This window comes from Bufo gargarizans, chromosome 2, assembly GCF_014858855.1.
Source record: "Bufo gargarizans isolate SCDJY-AF-19 chromosome 2, ASM1485885v1, whole genome shotgun sequence".
NCBI classification, from domain to species: Eukaryota; Metazoa; Chordata; class Amphibia; order Anura; family Bufonidae; genus Bufo; species Bufo gargarizans.
Genome location: NC_058081.1, coordinates 18,569,263 through 18,588,173, shown reverse-complemented (window position 1 = coordinate 18,588,173; position 18,911 = coordinate 18,569,263). Strand labels below are relative to the sequence as shown.

Below are 18,911 nucleotides of genomic sequence, written 5' to 3'. Positions count from 1 at the left end.
TGTTCTGGGTTGAAATACAATTCCCAATTTAGCAATTTCATAATTTAGTGGTTTCTGCTATATCAGAGCTATTTGAAATCTATCCCTAAAAGGGTATATAATATTCAAGGTGCACATAGGGACATTCAGAATAACTTCACACACCCGCTACTGTGCATTTCCAAGTCTAATTCTGTCACTAAACCCATACCTGTCACCCAGCGCCTAAATACTAGGCCTCAAATTTATATCCAGCTAAATCTGTCCTTAGTGCTGTAGCTGGGCGAGTTATTTAGTGTCCGTTCAAGCACATTTCTTGTTCTGGGTTGAAATACAATTCCCAATTTAGCAATTTCATAATTTAGTGGTTTCTGCTATATCAGAGCTATTTGAAATCTATCCCTAAAAGGGTATATAATATTCAAGGTGCACATTGGGTCATTCAGAATAACTTCACACACACCCGCTACTGTGTATTTCCAAGTCTAATTCTGTCACTAAATCCATACCGGTCACCCAGCGCCTAAATACTAGGCCTCAAATTTATATCCAGCTAAATCTGTCCTTAGTGCTGTAGCTGGGCGAGTTATTTAGTGTCCGTTCAAGCACATTTCTTGTTCTGGGTTGAAATACAATTCCCAATTTAGCAATTTCATAATTTAGTGGTTTCTGCTATATCAGAGCTATTTGAAATCTATCCCTAAAAGGGTATATAATATTCAAGGTGCACATTGGGTCATTCAGAATAACTTCACACACACCCGCTACTGTGTATTTCCAAGTCTAATTCTGTCACTAAACCCATACCTGTCACCCAGCGCCTAAATACTAGGCCTCAAATTTATATCCTGCTAAATCTCTCGTTAACGCTGTACTGTTGTGGCTGGGAAAGTTATTTAGTGTCCGTCAAAGCACATTTTTTGTTCTGGGTTGAAATACAATTCCCAATTTAGCAATTTCATAATTTAGTGGTTTCTGCTATATCAGAGCTATTTGAAATCTATCCCTAAAAGGGTAGATCATATTGAAGGTGCACATAGGGACATTCAGAATAACTTCACACACCCGCTACTGTGCATTTCCAAGTCTAATTCTGTCACTAAACCCATACCTGTCACCCAGCGCCTAAATACTAGGCCTCAAATTTATATCCAGCTAAATCTGTCCTTAGTGCTGTAGCTGGGCGAGTTATTTAGTGTCCGTTCAAGCACATTTCTTGTTCTGGGTTGAAATACAATTCCCAATTTAGCAATTTCATAATTTAGTGGTTTCTGCTATATCAGAGCTATTTGAAATCTATCCCTAAAAGGGTATATAATATTCAAGGTGCACATTGGGTCATTCAGAATAACTTCACACACACACGCTTCTGTGCATTTCCAAGTCTAATTCTGTCACTAAATCCATACCGGTCACCCAGCGCCTAAATACTAGGCCTCAAATTTATATCCCGCTGAATTTGAATACAATACATTGGGCCAAATAATATATTTGTTGTTGTGGTGAACCATAACAATGAGAAAAACATCTAGTAAGGGACGCGGACGTGGACATGGTCGTGGTGGTGTTAGTGGACCCTCTGGTGCTGGGAGAGGACGTGGCCGTTCTGCCACATCCACACGTCCTAGTGTACCAACTACCTCAGGTCCCAGTAGCCGCCAGAATTTACAGCGATATATGGTGGGGCCCAATGCCGTTCTAAGGATGGTAAGGCCTGAGCAGGTACAGGCATTAGTCAATTGGGTGGCCGACAGTGGATCCAGCACGTTCACATTATCTCCCACCCAGTCTTCTGCAGAAAGCGCACAGATGGCGCCTGAAAACCAACCCCATCAGTCTGTCACATCACCCCCATGCATACCAGGGAAACTGTCTCAGCCTCAAGTTATGCAGCAGTCTCTTATGCTGTTTGAAGACTCCGCTGGCAGGGTTTCCCAAGGGCATCCACCTAGCCCTTCCCCAGCGGTGAAAGACATAGAATGCACTGACGCACAACCACTTATGTTTCCTGATGATGAGGACATGGGAATACCACCTCAGCATGTCTCTGATGATGACGAAACACAGGTGCCAACTGCTGCGTCTTTCTGCAGTGTGCAGACTGAACAGGAGGTCAGGGATCAAGACTGGGTGGAAGACGATGCAGGGGACGATGAGGTCCTAGACCCCACATGGAATGAAGGTCGTGCCACTGACTTTCACAGTTCGGAGGAAGAGGCAGTGGTGAGACCGAGCCAACAGCGTAGCAAAAGAGGGAGCAGTGGGCAAAAGCAGAACACCCGCCGCCAAGAGACTCCGCCTGCTACTGACCGCCGCCATCTGGGACCGAGCACCCCAAAGGCAGCTTCAAGGAGTTCCCTGGCATGGCACTTCTTCAAACAATGTGCTGACGACAAGACCCGAGTGGTTTGCACGCTGTGCCATCAGAGCCTGAAGCGAGGCATTAACGTTCTGAACCTGAGCACAACCTGCATGACCAGGCACCTGCATGCAAAGCATGAACTGCAGTGGAGTAAACACCTTAAAACCAAGGAAGTCACTCAGGCTCCCCCTGCTACCTCTTCTGCTGCTGCCGCCTCGGCCTATTCTGCTGCTGCCGCCTCGGCCTCTTCCTCCGCCTCTGGAGGAACGTTGGCACCTGCCGCCCAGCAAACAGGGGATGTACCACCAACACCACCACCTCCGTCACCAAGCGTCTCAACCATGTCACACGCCAGCGTTCAGCTCTCCATCTCACAAACATTTGATAGAAAGCGTAAATTCCCACCTAGCCACCCTCGATCCCTGGCCCTGAATGCCAGCATTTCTAAACTACTGGCCTATGAAATGCTGTCATTTAGGCTGGTGGACACAGACAGCTTCAAACAGCTCATGTCGCTTGCTGTCCCACAGTATGTTGTTCCCAGCCGGCACTACTTCTCCAAGAGAGCCGTGCCTTCCCTGCACAACCAAGTATCCGATAAAATCAAGTGTGCACTGCGCAACGCCATCTGTGGCAAGGTCCACCTAACCACAGATACGTGGACCAGTAAGCACGGCCAGGGACGCTATATCTCCCTAACTGCACACTGGGTAAATGTAGTGGCAGCTGGGCCCCAGGCGGAGAGCTGTTTGGCGCACGTCCTTCCGCCGCCAAGGATCGCAGGGCAACATTCTTTGCCTCCTGTTGCCACCTCCTCCTTCTCGGCTTCCTCCTCCTCTTCTTCCACCTGCTCATCCAGTCAGCCACACACCTTCACCACCAACTTCAGCACAGCCCGGGGTAAACGTCAGCAGGCCATTCTGAAACTCATATGTTTGGGGGACAGGCCCCACACCGCACAGGAGTTGTGGCGGGGTATTGAACAACAGACCGACGAGTGGTTGCTGCCGGTGAGCCTCAAGCCCGGCCTGGTGGTGTGTGATAATGGGCGAAATCTCGTTGCAGCTCTGGGACTAGCCAATTTGACGCACATCCCTTGCTTGGCGCATGTGCTGAATTTGGTGGTGCAGAAGTTCATTCACAACTACCCCGACATGTCAGAGCTGCTGCATAAAGTGCGGGCCGTCTGTTCGCGCTTCCGGCGTTCACATCCTGCTGCTGCTCGCCTGTCTGCGCTACAGCGTAACTTCGGCCTTCCCGCTCACCGCCTCATATGCGACGTGCCCACCAGGTGGAACTCCACCTTGCACATGCTGGACAGACTGTGCGAGCAGCAGCAGGCCATAGTGGAGTTTCAGCTGCAGCACGCACGGGTCAGTCGCACTACAGAACAGCACCACTTCACCACCAATGACTGGGCCTCCATGCGAGACCTGTGTGCCCTGTTGCGCTGTTTCGAGTACTCCACCAACATGGCCAGTGGCGATGACACCGTTATCAGCGTTACAATACCACTTCTATGTCTCCTTGAGAAAACACTTAGGGCGATGATGGAAGAGGAGGTGGCCCAGGAGGAGAAGGAGGAGGAGGAGGAAGAGGGGTCATTTTTAGCACTTTCAGGCCAGTCTCTTCGAAGTGACTCAGAGGGAGGTTTTTGGCAACAGCAGAGGCCAGGTACAAATGTGGCCAGCCAGGGCCCACTACTGGAGGACGAGGAGGACGAGGATGAGGAGGAGGTGGAGGAGGATGAGGATGAAGCATGGTCACAGCGGGGTGGCACCCAACGCAGCTCGGGTCCATCACTGGTGCGTGGCTGGGGGGAAAGGCAGGACGATGACGATACGCCTCCCACAGAGGACAGCTTGTCCTTATCCCTGGGCAGCCTGGCACACATGAGCGACTACATGCTGCAGTGCCTGCGCAACGACAGCAGAGTTGCCCACATTTTAACCTGTGCGGACTACTGGGTTGCCACCCTGCTGGATCCACGCTACAAAGACAATGTGCCCACCTTACTTCCTGCACTGGAGCGTGATAGGAAGATGCGCGAGTACAAGCGCACGTTGGTAGACGCGCTACTGAGAGCATTCCCAAATGTCACAGGGGAACAAGTGGAAGCCCAAGGCCAAGGCAGAGGAGGAGCAAGAGGTCGCCAAGGCAGCTGTGTCACGGCCAGCTCCTCTGAGGGCAGGGTTAGCATGGCAGAGATGTGGAAAACTTTTGTCAACACGCCACAGCTAACTGCACCACCACCTGATACGCAACGTGTTAGCAGGAGGCAACATTTCACTAACATGGTGGAACAGTACGTGTGCACACCCCTCCACGTACTGACTGATGGTTCGGCCCCATTCAACTTCTGGGTCTCTAAATTGTCCACGTGGCCAGAGCTAGCCTTTTATGCCTTGGAGGTGCTGGCCTGCCCGGCAGCCAGCGTTTTGTCTGAACGTGTATTCAGCACGGCAGGGGGCGTCATTACAGACAAACGCAGCCGCCTGTCTACAGCCAATGTGGACAAGCTGACGTTCATAAAAATGAACCAGGCATGGATCCCACAGGACCTGTCCGTCCCTTGTCCAGATTAGACATTAACTACCTCCCCATAACCATATATTATTGGACTCCAGGGCACTTCCTCATTCAATCCTATTTTTATTTTCATTTTACCATTATATTGCGAGGCTACCCAAAGTTGAATGAACCTCTCCTCTGCCTGTGTGCTAGGCCTAAATATATGCCAATGGACTGTTGCAGTGGTGGCTGACATGAAGCCTGATTCTCTGCTATGACATGCAGACTAATTCTCTGCTGACATGAAGCCAGATTGTCTGTTACGGGACCTCTCTCCTCTGCCTGGGTGCTGGGCCTAAATTTATGACAATGGACTGTTGCAGTGGTGGCTGACGTGAAGCCTGATTCTCTGCTATGACATGCAGACTGATTCTCTGCTGACATGAAGCCAGATTGTCTGTTACGGGACCTCTCTGCTCTGCCTGTGTGCTAGGCCTAAATATATGCCAATGGACTGTTGCAGTGGTGGGTGACGTGAAGCCTCATTCTCTGCTATGACATGCAGACTGATTCTCTGCTGTCATGAAGCCAGATTGTCTGTTACGGGACCTCTCTGCTCTGCCTGTGTGCTAGGCCTAAATATATGCCAATGGACTGTTGCAGTGGTGGGTGACGTGAAGCCTCATTCTCTGCTATGACATGCAGACTGATTCTCTGCTGACATGAAGCCAGATTGTCTGTTACGGGACCTCTCTCCTCTGCCTGTGTGCTAGGCCTAAATATATGCCAATGGACTGTTGCAGTGGTGGCTGACGTGAAGCCTGATTCTCTGCTATGACATGCAGACTGATTCTCTGCTGACATGAAGCCAGATTGTCTGTTACGGGACCTCTCTGCTCTGCCTGTGTGCTAGGCCTAAATATATGCCAATGGACTGTTGCAGTGGTGGGTGACGTGAAGCCTCATTCTCTGCTATGACATGCAGACTGATTCTCTGCTGTCATGAAGCCAGATTGTCTGTTACGGGACCTCTCTGCTCTGCCTGTGTGCTAGGCCTAAATATATGCCAATGGACTGTTGCAGTGGTGGGTGACGTGAAGCCTCATTCTCTGCTATGACATGCAGACTGATTCTCTGCTGACATGAAGCCAGATTGTCTGTTACGGGACCTCTCTCCTCTGCCTGTGTGCTAGGCCTAAATATATGCCAATGGACTGTTGCAGTGGTGGCTGACGTGAAGCCTCATTCTCTGCTATGACATGCAGACTAATTCTCTGCTGACATGAAGCCAGATTGTCTGTTACGGGACCTCTCTCCTCTGCCTGGGTGCTGGGCCTAAATTTATGACAATGGACTGTTGCAGTGGTGGCTGACGTGAAGCCTCATTCTCTGCTATGACATGCAGACTGATTCTCTGCTGACATGAAGCCAGATCCTCTGTTACGGGACCTCTCTCCTCTGCCTGGGTGCTGGGCCTAAATTTATGACAATGGACTGTTGCAGTGGTAGCTGACGTGAAGCCTCATTCTCTGCTATGACATGCAGACTGATTCTCTGCTGACATGAAGCCAGATCCTCTGTTACGGGACCTCTCTCCTCTGCCTGGGTGCTGGGCCTAAATTTATGACAATGGACTGTTGCAGTGGTGGCTGACGTGAAGCCTCATTCTCTGCTATGACATGCAGACTGATTCTCTGCTGACATGAAGCCAGATCCTCTTTTACGGGACCTCTCTCCTCTGCCTGGGTGCTGGGCCTAAATTTATGACAATGGACTGTTGCAGTGGTGGCTGACGTGAAGCCTCATTCTCTGCTATGACATGCAGACTGATTCTCTGCTGACATGAAGCCAGATCCTCTGTTACGGGACCTCTCTCCTCTGCCTGGGTGCTGGGCCTAAATTTATGACAATGGACTGTTGCAGTGGTGGCTGACGTGAAGCCTGATTCTCTGCTATGACATGCAGACTGATTCTCTGCTGTCATGAAGCCAGATTGTCTGTTACGGGACCTCTCTGCTCTGCCTGTGTGCTAGGCCTAAATATATGCCAATGGACTGTTGCAGTGGTGGGTGACGTGAAGCCTGATTCTCTGCTATGATATGAAGACTGATTCTCTGCTGACATGAAGCCAGATTCTCTGTTACGGGACCTCTCTCCTCTGCCTGGGTGCTGGGCCTAAATTTATGACAATGGACTGTTGCAGTGGTGGCTGACGTGAAGCCTGATTCTCTGCTATGACATGCAGACTGATTCTCTGCTGACATGAAGCCAGATCCTCTGTTACGGGACCTCTCTCCTCTGCCTGTGTGTGTGCTGGGCCTAAATATATGCCAATGGACTGTTGCAGTGGTGGCTGACGTGAAGCCTCATTCTCTGCTATGACATGCAGACTGATTCTCTGCTGACATGAAGCCAGATTCTCTGTTACGGGACCTCTCTCCTCTGCCTGTGTGTGTGCTGGGCCTAAATATATGCCAATGGACTGTTGCAGTGGTGGCTGACGTGAAGCCTCATTCTCTGCTATGACATGCAGACTAATTCTCTGCTGACATGAAGACAGATTCTCTGTTACGGGACCTCTCTCCTCTGCCTGTGTGTGTGCTGGGCCTAAATATATGCCAATGGACTGTTGCAGTGGTGGCTGACGTGAAGCCTCATTCTCTGCTATGACATGCAGACTGATTCTCTGCTGACATGAAGCCAGATTCTCTGTTACGGGACCTCTCTCCTCTGCCTGTGTGTGTGCTGGGCCTAAATATATGCCAATGGACTGTTGCAGTGGTGGCTGACGTGAAGCCTCATTCTCTGCTATGACATGCAGACTAATTCTCTGCTGACATGAAGACAGATTCTCTGTTACGGGACCTCCCTCCTCTGCCTGGGTGCTGGGCCTAAATATATGCCAATGGACTGTTGCAGTGGTGGCTGACGTGAAGCCTCATTCTCTGCTATGACATGCAGACTAATTCTCTGCTGACATGAAGACAGATTCTCTGTTACGGGACCTCCCTCCTCTGCCTGGGTGCTGGGCCTAAATATATGCCAATGGACTGTTGCAGTGGTGGCTGACGTGAAGCCTCATTCTCTGCTATGACATGCAGACTGATTCTCTGCTGACATGAAGCCAGATTCTCTGTTACGGGACCTCTCTCCTCTGCCTGTGTGTGTGCTGGGCCTAAATATATGCCAATGGACTGTTGCAGTGGTGGCTGACGTGAAGCCTCATTCTCTGCTATGACATGCAGACTAATTCTCTGCTGACATGAAGACAGATTCTCTGTTACGGGACCTCCCTCCTCTGCCTGGGTGCTGGGCCTAAATATATGCCAATGGACTGTTGCAGTGGTGGCTGACGTGAAGCCTCATTCTCTGCTATGACATGCAGACTAATTCTCTGCTGACATGAAGACAGATTCTCTGTTACGGGACCTCCCTCCTCTGCCTGGGTGCTGGGCCTAAATATATGCCAATGGACTGTTGCAGTGGTGGCTGACGTGAAGCCTCATTCTCTGCTATGACATGCAGACTAATTCTCTGCTGACATGAAGACAGATTCTCTGTTACGGGACCTCCCTCCTCTGCCTGGGTGCTGGGCCTAAATATATGCCAATGGACTGTTGCAGTGGTGGCTGACGTGAAGCCTGATTCTCTGCTATGACATGCAGACTGATTCTCTGCTGACATGAAGCCAGATTCTCTGTTACGGGACCTCTCTCCTCTGCCTGTGTGTGTGCTGGGCCTAAATATATGCCAATGGACTGTTGCAGTGGTGGCTGACGTGAAGCCTCATTCTCTGCTATGACATGCAGACTAATTCTCTGCTGACATGAAGACAGATTCTCTGTTACGGGACCTCCCTCCTCTGCCTGGGTGCTGGGCCTAAATATATGCCAATGGACTGTTGCAGTGGTGGCTGACGTGAAGCCTCATTCTCTGCTATGACATGCAGACTAATTCTCTGCTGACATGAAGACAGATTCTCTGTTACGGGACCTCTCTCCTCTGCCTGGGTGCCGGGGCCTAAATATCTGAGAATGGACTGTTCCAGTGGTGGGTGACGGGAAGCCAGATTCTCTGCTATGGAACCTCTCTCCAATTGATTTTGGTTAATTTTTATTTATTTAATTTTTATTTTAATTCATTTCCCTATCCACATTTGTTTGCAGGGGATTTACCTACATGTTGCTGCCTTTTGCAGCCCTCTAGCTCTTTCCTGGGCTGTTTTACAGCCTTTTTAGTGCCGAAAAGTTCGGGTCCCCATTGACTTCAATGGGGTTCGGGTTCGGGACGAAGTTCGGATCGGGTTCGGATCCCGAACCCGAACATTTCCGGGATGTTCGGCCGAACTTCTCGAACCCGAACATCCAGGTGTTCGCTCAACTCTAGTGTTAATATTTGGTACAGAAGCAGTTGGCGTCTGACTGACTGTGGGGTGGACAGGTGTCTTTAAAGAGCTCAGACAGGTGCTACTAAGTTAGATTTGTGAGTGGAGTAGAGGTGGACTTTTTAAAGGCACAGTAACAGGTCTTTGAGAGCCAGAATTCTTGCTGTTTCTCAGGTGTTCAAATACTTATGTTCAGCCGTGCAAGACAAATAAATTATTTAAAAATCATACAATGTGATTTGCTTTTTTTTATTTATTTTTTATTCTGTCTCTCAGAGTGGGAATGCACCTACAATGTGAATTTCAGACCCCTTCATGATTTCTAAGTGGAAGAACTTGCAAAATCACAGGGTGTTCAAATACTTCTGTTCCTCACTGTATCTGGTATCTCCCTATAAAGCATCTAATGAGGGGAGGGATTTGGGATATTTTAGTCTCTTGCCATCACTCCTTTTACATAGTTACATAGTTAATGCGGTTGAAAAAAGGCAAACATCCATCAAGTTCAACCAAGGGATAGGTGGGGACGTGTATATCAGAAGGAAGTGAGACTCAGATTTCTACACGTTTTCATAAGCATTAATGTTTTTTATAGAGAAGTAATAGTGGCTCTCCCAGATCACACCCTGGGGTGGTGCTCTTGTCTAAGGCCTCTTTCACACTTGCGTTGTCCGGATCCGGCGTGTACTCCACTTGCCGGAATTACACGCCTGATCCGGAAAAACGCAAGTGTACTGAAAGCATTTGAAGACGGATCCGTCTTCAAAATGCTTTCAGTGTTACTATGGCACCCAGGACGCTATTAAAGTCCTGGTTGCCATAGTAGTAGCGGGGAGCGGTATACTTACAGTCCGTGCGGCTCCCGGGGCGCTCCAGAATGACGTCAGAGCGCCCCATGCGCATGGATCATGTGATCCATGCGATCACGTCATCCATGCGCTTGGGGCGCCCTGACGTCACTCTGGAGCGCCCCGGGAGCCGCACGGATGGTAAGTATACCGCTCCCCCGCTCCCCACTACACTTTACCATGGCTGCCAGGACTTTAGCGTCCCGGCAGCCATGGTAACCATTGAGAAAAAGCTAAACGTTGCATCCGGCAATGCGCCGAAACGACGTTTAGCTTAAGGCTGGATCCGGATCAATGCCTTTCAATGGGCATTCATTCCGGATCCGGCCTTGCGGCAAGTGTTCCGGATTTTTGGCCGGAGCAAAAAGCGCAGCATGCTGCGCTATTTGCTGCGGCCAAAAAACGTTCCATTCCAGAACGGAAGACATCCTGATGCATCCTGAAGGACGGACTGTCCATTCAGAATGCATTAGGATAATCCTGATCAGTATTCTTCCGGCATAGAGCCCCGACGACGGAACTCTATGCCGGAAGAAAAGAACGCAGATGTGAAAGAGCCCTTAAGTGGTTCACCCAACCACTAATAGGTATAGAAATAGTCAAAAGTAAAAAATAGGCAGGGACTCTATATCTGTTTTTTATAGGGTATTTATTTATATATTGTTGGTTATTTACAACAGTTATTATTCAAAGTTTATTAAGGTTATCACGATGGTTTAAAATGTGGATTAGGGCATTATAGTGTGAACTAAGTATGTTTAAAAGTATTAGTTCATAGGAAAAAGGACATGGTGGTTGTGTGTAGTGCTGGAAAAAATTTGGGATGGTGGTGGGGGGGGTGAATGGTGAGGTATCGGTGTATTAGATAAAAATATATGTAAAATCAATGAAAAAATATACGAAAATATATAATCGATGAAAATAAATAATCAGTGAAACAATATATATGATGAAACGATGAATATATTTTTAATATTTTCTCATTTTTTTCATCGATTATATATATCGTTTCACCGATTATTTATTCTCATCGATTATATATTTTCGTATATTTTTTCATCGATTTTACATATATTTTTATCTAATACACCGATACCTCACCATTCCCCCCCACCATCCCAATTTTTTTCCAGCACTACACACAACCACCATGATCTTTTTCCTATGAACTAATACTTTTAAACATACTTACTTCACATTGTAATGCCCTAATCCACATTTTAAACCAATAAGAAAGCAACCATCATGATAACCTTAATAAACTTTTAATAATAACTTTTGTAAATAACCAACAATAAATAAATACCCTTAAGAATTTGTCTAAACCATTTTTGAAACTGTCCACTGTTCCTGCTGTGACCACGGACCACGTCCTGAGGAAGTCTATTCCACAGATTCACAGTTCTTACAGTAAAGAAGCTTTGACGCTTCTGGAGACTTTTTTTCTTCAGTCGGAGGCAGTGCCCCCTTGTCTTTTGAGCACATTTTACATGGAACAGCTTTTCACCTTATTTTTTGTATGGCCCATTTATATACTTGTACAGGTTAATCATGTCCCCCCTTAGACGTCTCTTCTAAAGACTAAATCAATTAAATTATTTTAATCTTTCTTCATAACTATGACCCTCCATGCCCCTTATCATTTTAGTCGCTCTCCTCTGTACTTTTTCCAGCTGCAGTGCATCCTTTCTATGTTCTGGTGCCCAGAACTGGACTGCATATTCCAGATGAGGCCGCACCAGGGCTTTGTATAGTGGTAGTATTACATCCCTGCCCCGCAAGTCCATGCCTCGTTTAATGCATGACATTATCCTGGTGGCCTTAGAAGCAGCTGATTGACATTCTAATCTGCATTATTAATCTACCATCCACAAGAACACCCAAATTCTTCTCTATAAGTGACTTTCCCAGTGCTACATCACCTAGGACATATGAAGCGCAGAGATTATTACTACCAAGATGCATAACTTTACATTTGTCCACATTGAACATAATTTGCCAAGTTGATGCCCAATCACTCAGAGTGTTCAAGTCAGCTTGTAGTTTGTGGACATCTTCCAAAGACTGTGCAGTACTACACAGCTTGGTGTCATCTGCAAAGATAGAAATGGTGCTATTAATCCCCTCCTCTATTATTAATAAATAAATTAAATAATAAATGGCCCAGCACCAACTTTGGGGTACACCACTTATAACCTGGGACCATTCTGATTAGGAATCATTGACCACAACTCTCTGGACACGGTCCTTCAGCCAGTTTTCAATCCAATTACAGACTATACTCTCCAAGCCTATAGACCTTACTTTACTTATTAAGCGTCTATGGGGGACAGTATCAAAAGCCTTTGCAAAATCCAGAAGCACTACATCCACAGCCGACCCTCTGTCCAGGCTACTACCTACCTCCTCATAAAAACAAATCAGGTTTGTCTGACAACTTCTGTCCTTGGTAAACCCATGCTGGTTATCACTTATAAAATTATTTATAGTCACATACTCCTGTATATAGTCCCTCAAGAGTCCTTCAAACATTTTTCCAACAACAAAAGTTAAACTAACTGGTCTATAATTACCTGTGGAGGACTTTGATCCTTTTTTTAATATGGGCACCACGTTTGCCTTGTGCCAATCACTTGGCACTGTACCAGTCCTTAGAGAATCCTTAAAAATTATAAACAGTGGTACAGCAATGACTGAACTGAGCTCTTTAAGCACTCTTGGGTGTAATCCATCTGGACCCAGAGATTTGTTGACATTTACCCTATTTAACTTCTCTTGGACCATATCTACAGCTAGCAAATGGAGTATATTACTGGATGTACTAACAGCCCCAGCACCACAGATATCAGCTCCTTTCTCTTCTTTTGTATATAAAGAGCTAACAAACTATTTAGGAACTCTGCCTTTTCCTTATCTTCAGTGACTACTCCCCCTTTACCATTATTCAGGGGACCTTCCTCCTCAGACCTATTTTTTTTTCTCGCATTTATATATTTAAAAAACTTTTTGCGATTTGTTTTGCTTTCTTTTGCTGCCTGCTGTTCATTTTGTATCTTTGCTAATTTTATCTCCTTTTTGCAGATTTTATTAAGCCCTTTGTAATCTTCAAACGCTACAGCTGACCCCTCAGATTTGTATTTTTCTAAATGCCCTCTTTTTGTCTTTTATTGCTCTTTTTACAGTAGCTGTAATCCATGGGGAGTTTAATTTTAGCCGTTTATACTTGTTACCTAAAGGGATACATTTTTTAGTGCAATTACTCAAAGTGGATTTAAAACCCTCCCATTTATCCTCAGTATTATTATGTGACAGTAGCTGCCCCCAGTCTATGCCCTGAAATGCTGCCCTCAACCTGGGGAAATTAGTATTTTTGAAATTCGGAATCTTTGCTCTGCCTGACAGAGTTTGCTTTTTATAGTTTAGCTTACCAATCAAAGTCTTCCCTCTCTCTTGTAAAGCCAGTAAAGCCAAATGGGAACAAGTACTTTTCTTCATGTTATTACCCCTACCAATAACAATATATTAATTTCATGTCTGCCCCTCAATAATGTTTTACAGTGACCCTAGGGCAGTGGTGGCAAACGTATGGCATGGGTGCTAGAGGCGGCACTCAGAGCCCTCTCTGTGGGCACCCGCACCCTGGAAAAAATATATGGTGTATGAATGCCTTAGACTTTTCCTGCCATTCATCAGCGCAGGGCGCACTATGAACAGCACGGGCAGCGCTCGAACTGTAGGCAGGCTATTATAGCTAAATGATAAAGTACACGGAAGATATACTATAAAAATTGCAGTGTTGGCACTATGCGATAAATAAGTGAGTTTTGGGTTGCAGTTTTGGTCTCTAAAAGGTTCACCACCACTGCCCTAATGGATGTACAGGAAACTTTCTTCAAGCTATCACACCTCTTTATAATTACACTCTGTTTCTATCATCACTTTCCTTGTGTAGCCTTCAATGACTCCATGGTGAGGGGAATGCAGAAAATGTTCTAATTTTACCAATCACAGCCTGCTGCTGTTATCTCCACCTGCACAGCCTTCAGCGACCCAGGGTATAAAATATCCTTTTTACATGTTATCACCTATTTTACCAATTACAACCTTTTGCAGTCATCTCTCCTCCTTTACAGCCTTTAGTGACCTTAATAGGGGGGATACAAGACTTGTTCTTATGTCATCACCTGTCTTACCAATTACAACTTGTTACTATCTTATCTCCTTGTACAATCTACAGTGACTGTAGGGCAGGGGGATATAGGAACTTTCTTTCACATATTACCAACCCTTTTACAAATTGCAACCTTACCTCTCCCCCTATACAGCATTCATTGAGGCAAATGGGGAAAGCAGGGATTTTTTCCTTAAGTTATCCTCCCTTCTTAGCAATCCCAGTCTAATATTCTTCATTCATAGCCTCCTGTGACTTTCAATCACTGAGCTTTTAATAATGTTATCACTCCCAATACCAATTGCAAAGTGTTACTATGGTCTCTCCCTATAAAGCCTCCAGAAATCCCAAGGAAGAAACATTAAATTTAATTAATTTTAATGTCCCCTTCTAACCAATCAGACCCTGTTATTGCCATCTCCTCCCTCAAGGGGTTGTCTCATCTCAGACAATGGGAGCATATAGCTAGTATATGCCCCCATTGTCTTGTAGGTGTGGGTCCCCCCGCTTTGATACACACCTACATTGAGAATGGGGCCCTGCAAAATGGTGGCTGGAGGACTCTGGTCTGGCAACACCAAGAGCTCTCCCCATAGAAGTGATGGAGAGTGCACACGGCACATGACCTTCTACCACTTCCATTCACTTCTAGGGGCCCTACGAAAATAGCCGAGCCAGCGTTCGGCTATATTCGACGACCCCATACAAATGAATGGAGGGGGGCTGGCATGCACAGTGTGCCCTCCACCACTTTCGAGGCTCCGTTCTCAAAAAGGTGCGGGTCCCACCACTGGGGGCATAAGGTTATGGGGGCATATATAGTGATATGTCCCTATTGTCCCTATTTTTTTTCATAAAACAATACTGTTAGAATGTCAAATTTATCATTCATTTTTATACAAAAGGAATTGCAAATTTTATGCAGGTAAAGGAGATGCTGGTTTAAGCCAAGGTTTATTAAAAATAAAAAAAAACCAATATGCTTATGAGGCTTCTTTCTTTTTAGCACCATTCTGCAGATAACTGACAGGAACTGAACCTAAAAAATCCCATTGACTATGATGGGATCCGTTAGGTTTCCGTTTGAAAGAACCTTTTTAGCAGAGAAAAAAGTCCTAAATACAGGGTTTTTCTCTCTGCTATTTTTTATCAATTCTGTGACAGAGGCTCTGAATGGAGCTGCCGACGCAGATGTGATTGTAGCCTAAGTGTGTTTACGTGTAATAGTAATAATACAGCTGGTAGGATTAATAAAAAGACCTAAGTTTAATAGAATTAGCGACACAATTCAAAAAAATTTATTTGGACTTTCAACCCAAATTTTAAAAAAAATTCTGATTCTTGCAAATTCGAATTTTGTGTGATTCGATTCAGGAGAATAAAGCAGAGAGAGACTTTTTTTCTAGGCAATTGGAGCACTTTCAATTCAGGTTGAATTTACAGTATTTAGAACTGAATGAAATCAGATGGCCGAATTGGACCCAGTTTTAAGAAATTCTCTAATCTGTGTAACCAAGCGATTTATTTATTACGTCTTCATCCCGACATTAATACACGCTATATTTTACCATCTAGGAGAACATTCTCTATTCTGAACTAAACAAAACCAAACTGCAACAAAGAAATCCAGCGACATACCAAAAGCCGGAAGAAGAAACTGTGTACGCCACCGTCGTCAGTCCAGATTCCAGGAAATAAGAAGACACAGAAATGGGGACTGCAAAGGATGAGACTTTTAAAACACCAGATTATTATTCAAGGATTAAAAAAATTGTTTGGTATTCATATGAATCAGATTAAAGCTTGTCTTACTGCAAAAGGTTAATAAATCTATTTAAAGAGGACCTTTCACCGATTATGACACTGTGAACTAAGTATGCAGACATGGAGAGCGGCGCCCGGGGATCTCACTGCACTTACTATTATCCCTGGGCGCAGCTCCGTTCTCCTGCTATGTCCTCCAGTATCTCCGCTCACTAAGTTATAGTAGGCGGAGTCTGCCCTTGTTCTTCTGTAGCACTGGCCAATCGCATTGCAGAGCTCACAGCCTGGGAGAAAATAACCTCCCAGGCTGTGAGCTCTGTGCTGCGATTGGCCAGCGCTAGAGCAGAACAAGGGCAGACTCCGCCTACCATAACTTAGTGACTGAAATCTCTGCCTACTATAACTTAGTGAGCGGAGATACCGGAGGGCATAGCGGGAGAACGGAGCAGTGCCCAGGGATAATAGTAAGTGCAGTGAGATTGCCCGGGTGCCGCTCTACATGTCTATATACTTAGTTCACATTGTAATAATCAGTGAAAGGTCCTCTTTAAAGACTACGTACACATTCGGAGGCAATTTTTTTTATGATTGCATGTTACACATTTGGGGCTAAAATAATTTTTTCAATTGGTCCTTATTAAAAATATTGAGCCGTTCTGTCACAAAGGGTTAACTGTTTTTTTCTAGCTGTGTTAATCATAGAACAAATAAAAAATAAAAAGCAGCACTCCTTTGATGCCAGGTGCAATTCCCCAACTGTTCCTAGGACGTGGAAAAATGAATATAAAGCAGAAAAAATAAGGCAGCACTCCGGTCTTCCAGTGAATAGGTGATTATTTTATTTACTTTCTCAATGGAGCCTTTGTCAAGCTGTGTTAATCATACTTTTTACTTTCATTTTGTGACGGTCAACTAATAGCCCTTATCTGTAAATTACTAAAAGGTAATAAACACTTATTTAAGCCACATTCTTATCAGTAAGATAAGGATTGAGCTATAATGAACGTTTTTAAGGTCTGAGAGTAGAGATAAGGAGCCGTTAGGTTAGCTGACTGACGAGCAGAGAGAAAATTAAGATCCTGCTAGTAGAGCATCTCAGCTTTGTACATAGAAAAGGGTTCCATATTTGTAATAAAGACCAATTTTAAAAAAGATTTTTAGTTTAAAATGAGTACAATGCAATCCTTAACAAAAATGTCCCCAAAGGTGTACATAGCCTTTAATTTCTATTGCCTTTCACAAAATATATGTACAATCAGATTACTACTATTAATTTTACTAATTTCCATACATTTCATACACAAGAAGTTAATCCTTGTCTCTATAAATTATTTATAATAAATAATATTATTAAATTAAATTTATACAACTGTATTTTGATCTGTGTCCAATCTGCATTTTTTGCGGATTGCACGCAGACCATTTGGTGACATCCCTCTTCTACACTATTGTCTATTAGGCTGTAGCTAAAGCCTGTGGTGGCCATGATGTTACAACAGGTATGAGCCACTAAACTGGCCGCATACGAAATGCTGTGAATGCCAACCATTGCACATGGGAGTTGGGTATAGTTCCTATTCTAGCTAACATTAGCATGTGCCTATGTTTCTCAGTTGACATTATCATTGGGCCAGTATGGTCTACAGAGTAGAGGACAATGAGGGTGATGTCATGGTTGTAAATCTTTTGGGGAGATATAGAGCTCTATTAAACTAGCTGAAAGCAGAATTTTATATATATTTTTTTACCCTGGATTTACACTCGCAAGATCGATACTGGAGACACAGCTCTAATAGAAGAGGATCTAAAAGATTGAGCTTGACGTCCCTAGTAGCTAATCATCCACAGAAATTCAAGAAATAACAGATAGCTTTATGAACTTTGTACTTTGTACTTTGCTCAAGAAATCATATACAGCCGTATCTTACCAAGCCAAGAAATGGTGGTCATATATGTATTTTTTGTATGTTTTTGCTGATTATTGCAGCATTTTTAAGACCATTTTTAGCATTTTTGCTACTTCAAAATTTGAAGTGCATGATGAAATAGACAATAGAAAAAGCATTTTTCATGGTATTTATAAATTGCTTTCCGACATTTTCAGCAGTTTATTTCTAAAATGCAGCATATTATAGCTAGAGTGTTTTTTTTTTATGGGATTTTGCCCAGAAGCTCATCTAAAGGAGCTGAAAAACTGCATGAAAAAACGTGTGTTTAAAGTGTTACAAGAAAAACATGTTGTTAAAACACAGTAAAAATGACAAAAAAAGGCAAAAAAAAATCCATGACATAAATTTTTTTAAAAATATGTAAAGCCTTACTATTTTTCCATGAATTGTTTGGTTTTAATGTTATCATTTTACCCTTACTCTTTATAGTTAATTCATATTTTATATTTGCTTTTGTAATAAACATTTATCTATAATTACATTTTTCTCTTGGTGTTTAGTAGACCATATGATCTTTATTCTTCCTTCCTTGTTTATACTAGTCTATACTGGGAACCTTAGTGCCAGTTCACACTGAGTTTTTTTGGTGCTGATTTTGGAGCGTTTCTGCCTCAAAATAAGCTTCAAATTAGCTCCAAAAATGCCTCAAAACAGCTTTCATTCATTTCAAAGAGCAGCACTTGCGTCATTTTTACATGTGTAAAAAAAGAAGCACCATGTCCTATCTTGGGGCAGAATCATCACTGAATTTTCTAATGAAATGAATAGGAAGCAGAAAAAAATAGTTCCATGAAAGTCCATGTGTTTTTTGTGGGATTTTCCATGCAGTTTTTGGCAAATATCTGCTCAACAACACGTGGATTCCACACTGATTTTTTTTAAGCATGTTTTTCAAAATCAGTCGTGATTGTAGGATGAATGACGATGACCCAGGACATTCTCA

General features: G+C 44.5%; 1 protein-coding gene across 2 annotated transcripts in view; it reads left to right on the top strand.

The window, feature by feature from the left end:
* The window catches only part of LOC122929230, a 231,062-nt gene extending 214,880 nt beyond the window's left edge, over positions 1-16,182 (top strand). The window contains exon 10 of one of the 2 annotated variants that reach the window (XM_044282739.1): positions 15,831-16,182. In XM_044282739.1, the coding sequence (XP_044138674.1) occupies positions 15,831-15,953 (123 nt within the window). In that variant the 3' untranslated portion in view covers positions 15,954-16,182. The remainder of the gene's footprint in view (positions 1-15,830) is intronic. The other variant, XM_044282738.1, reaches the window with a different exon arrangement.
* The last annotated feature ends 2,729 nt before the right edge of the window (positions 16,183-18,911 follow it).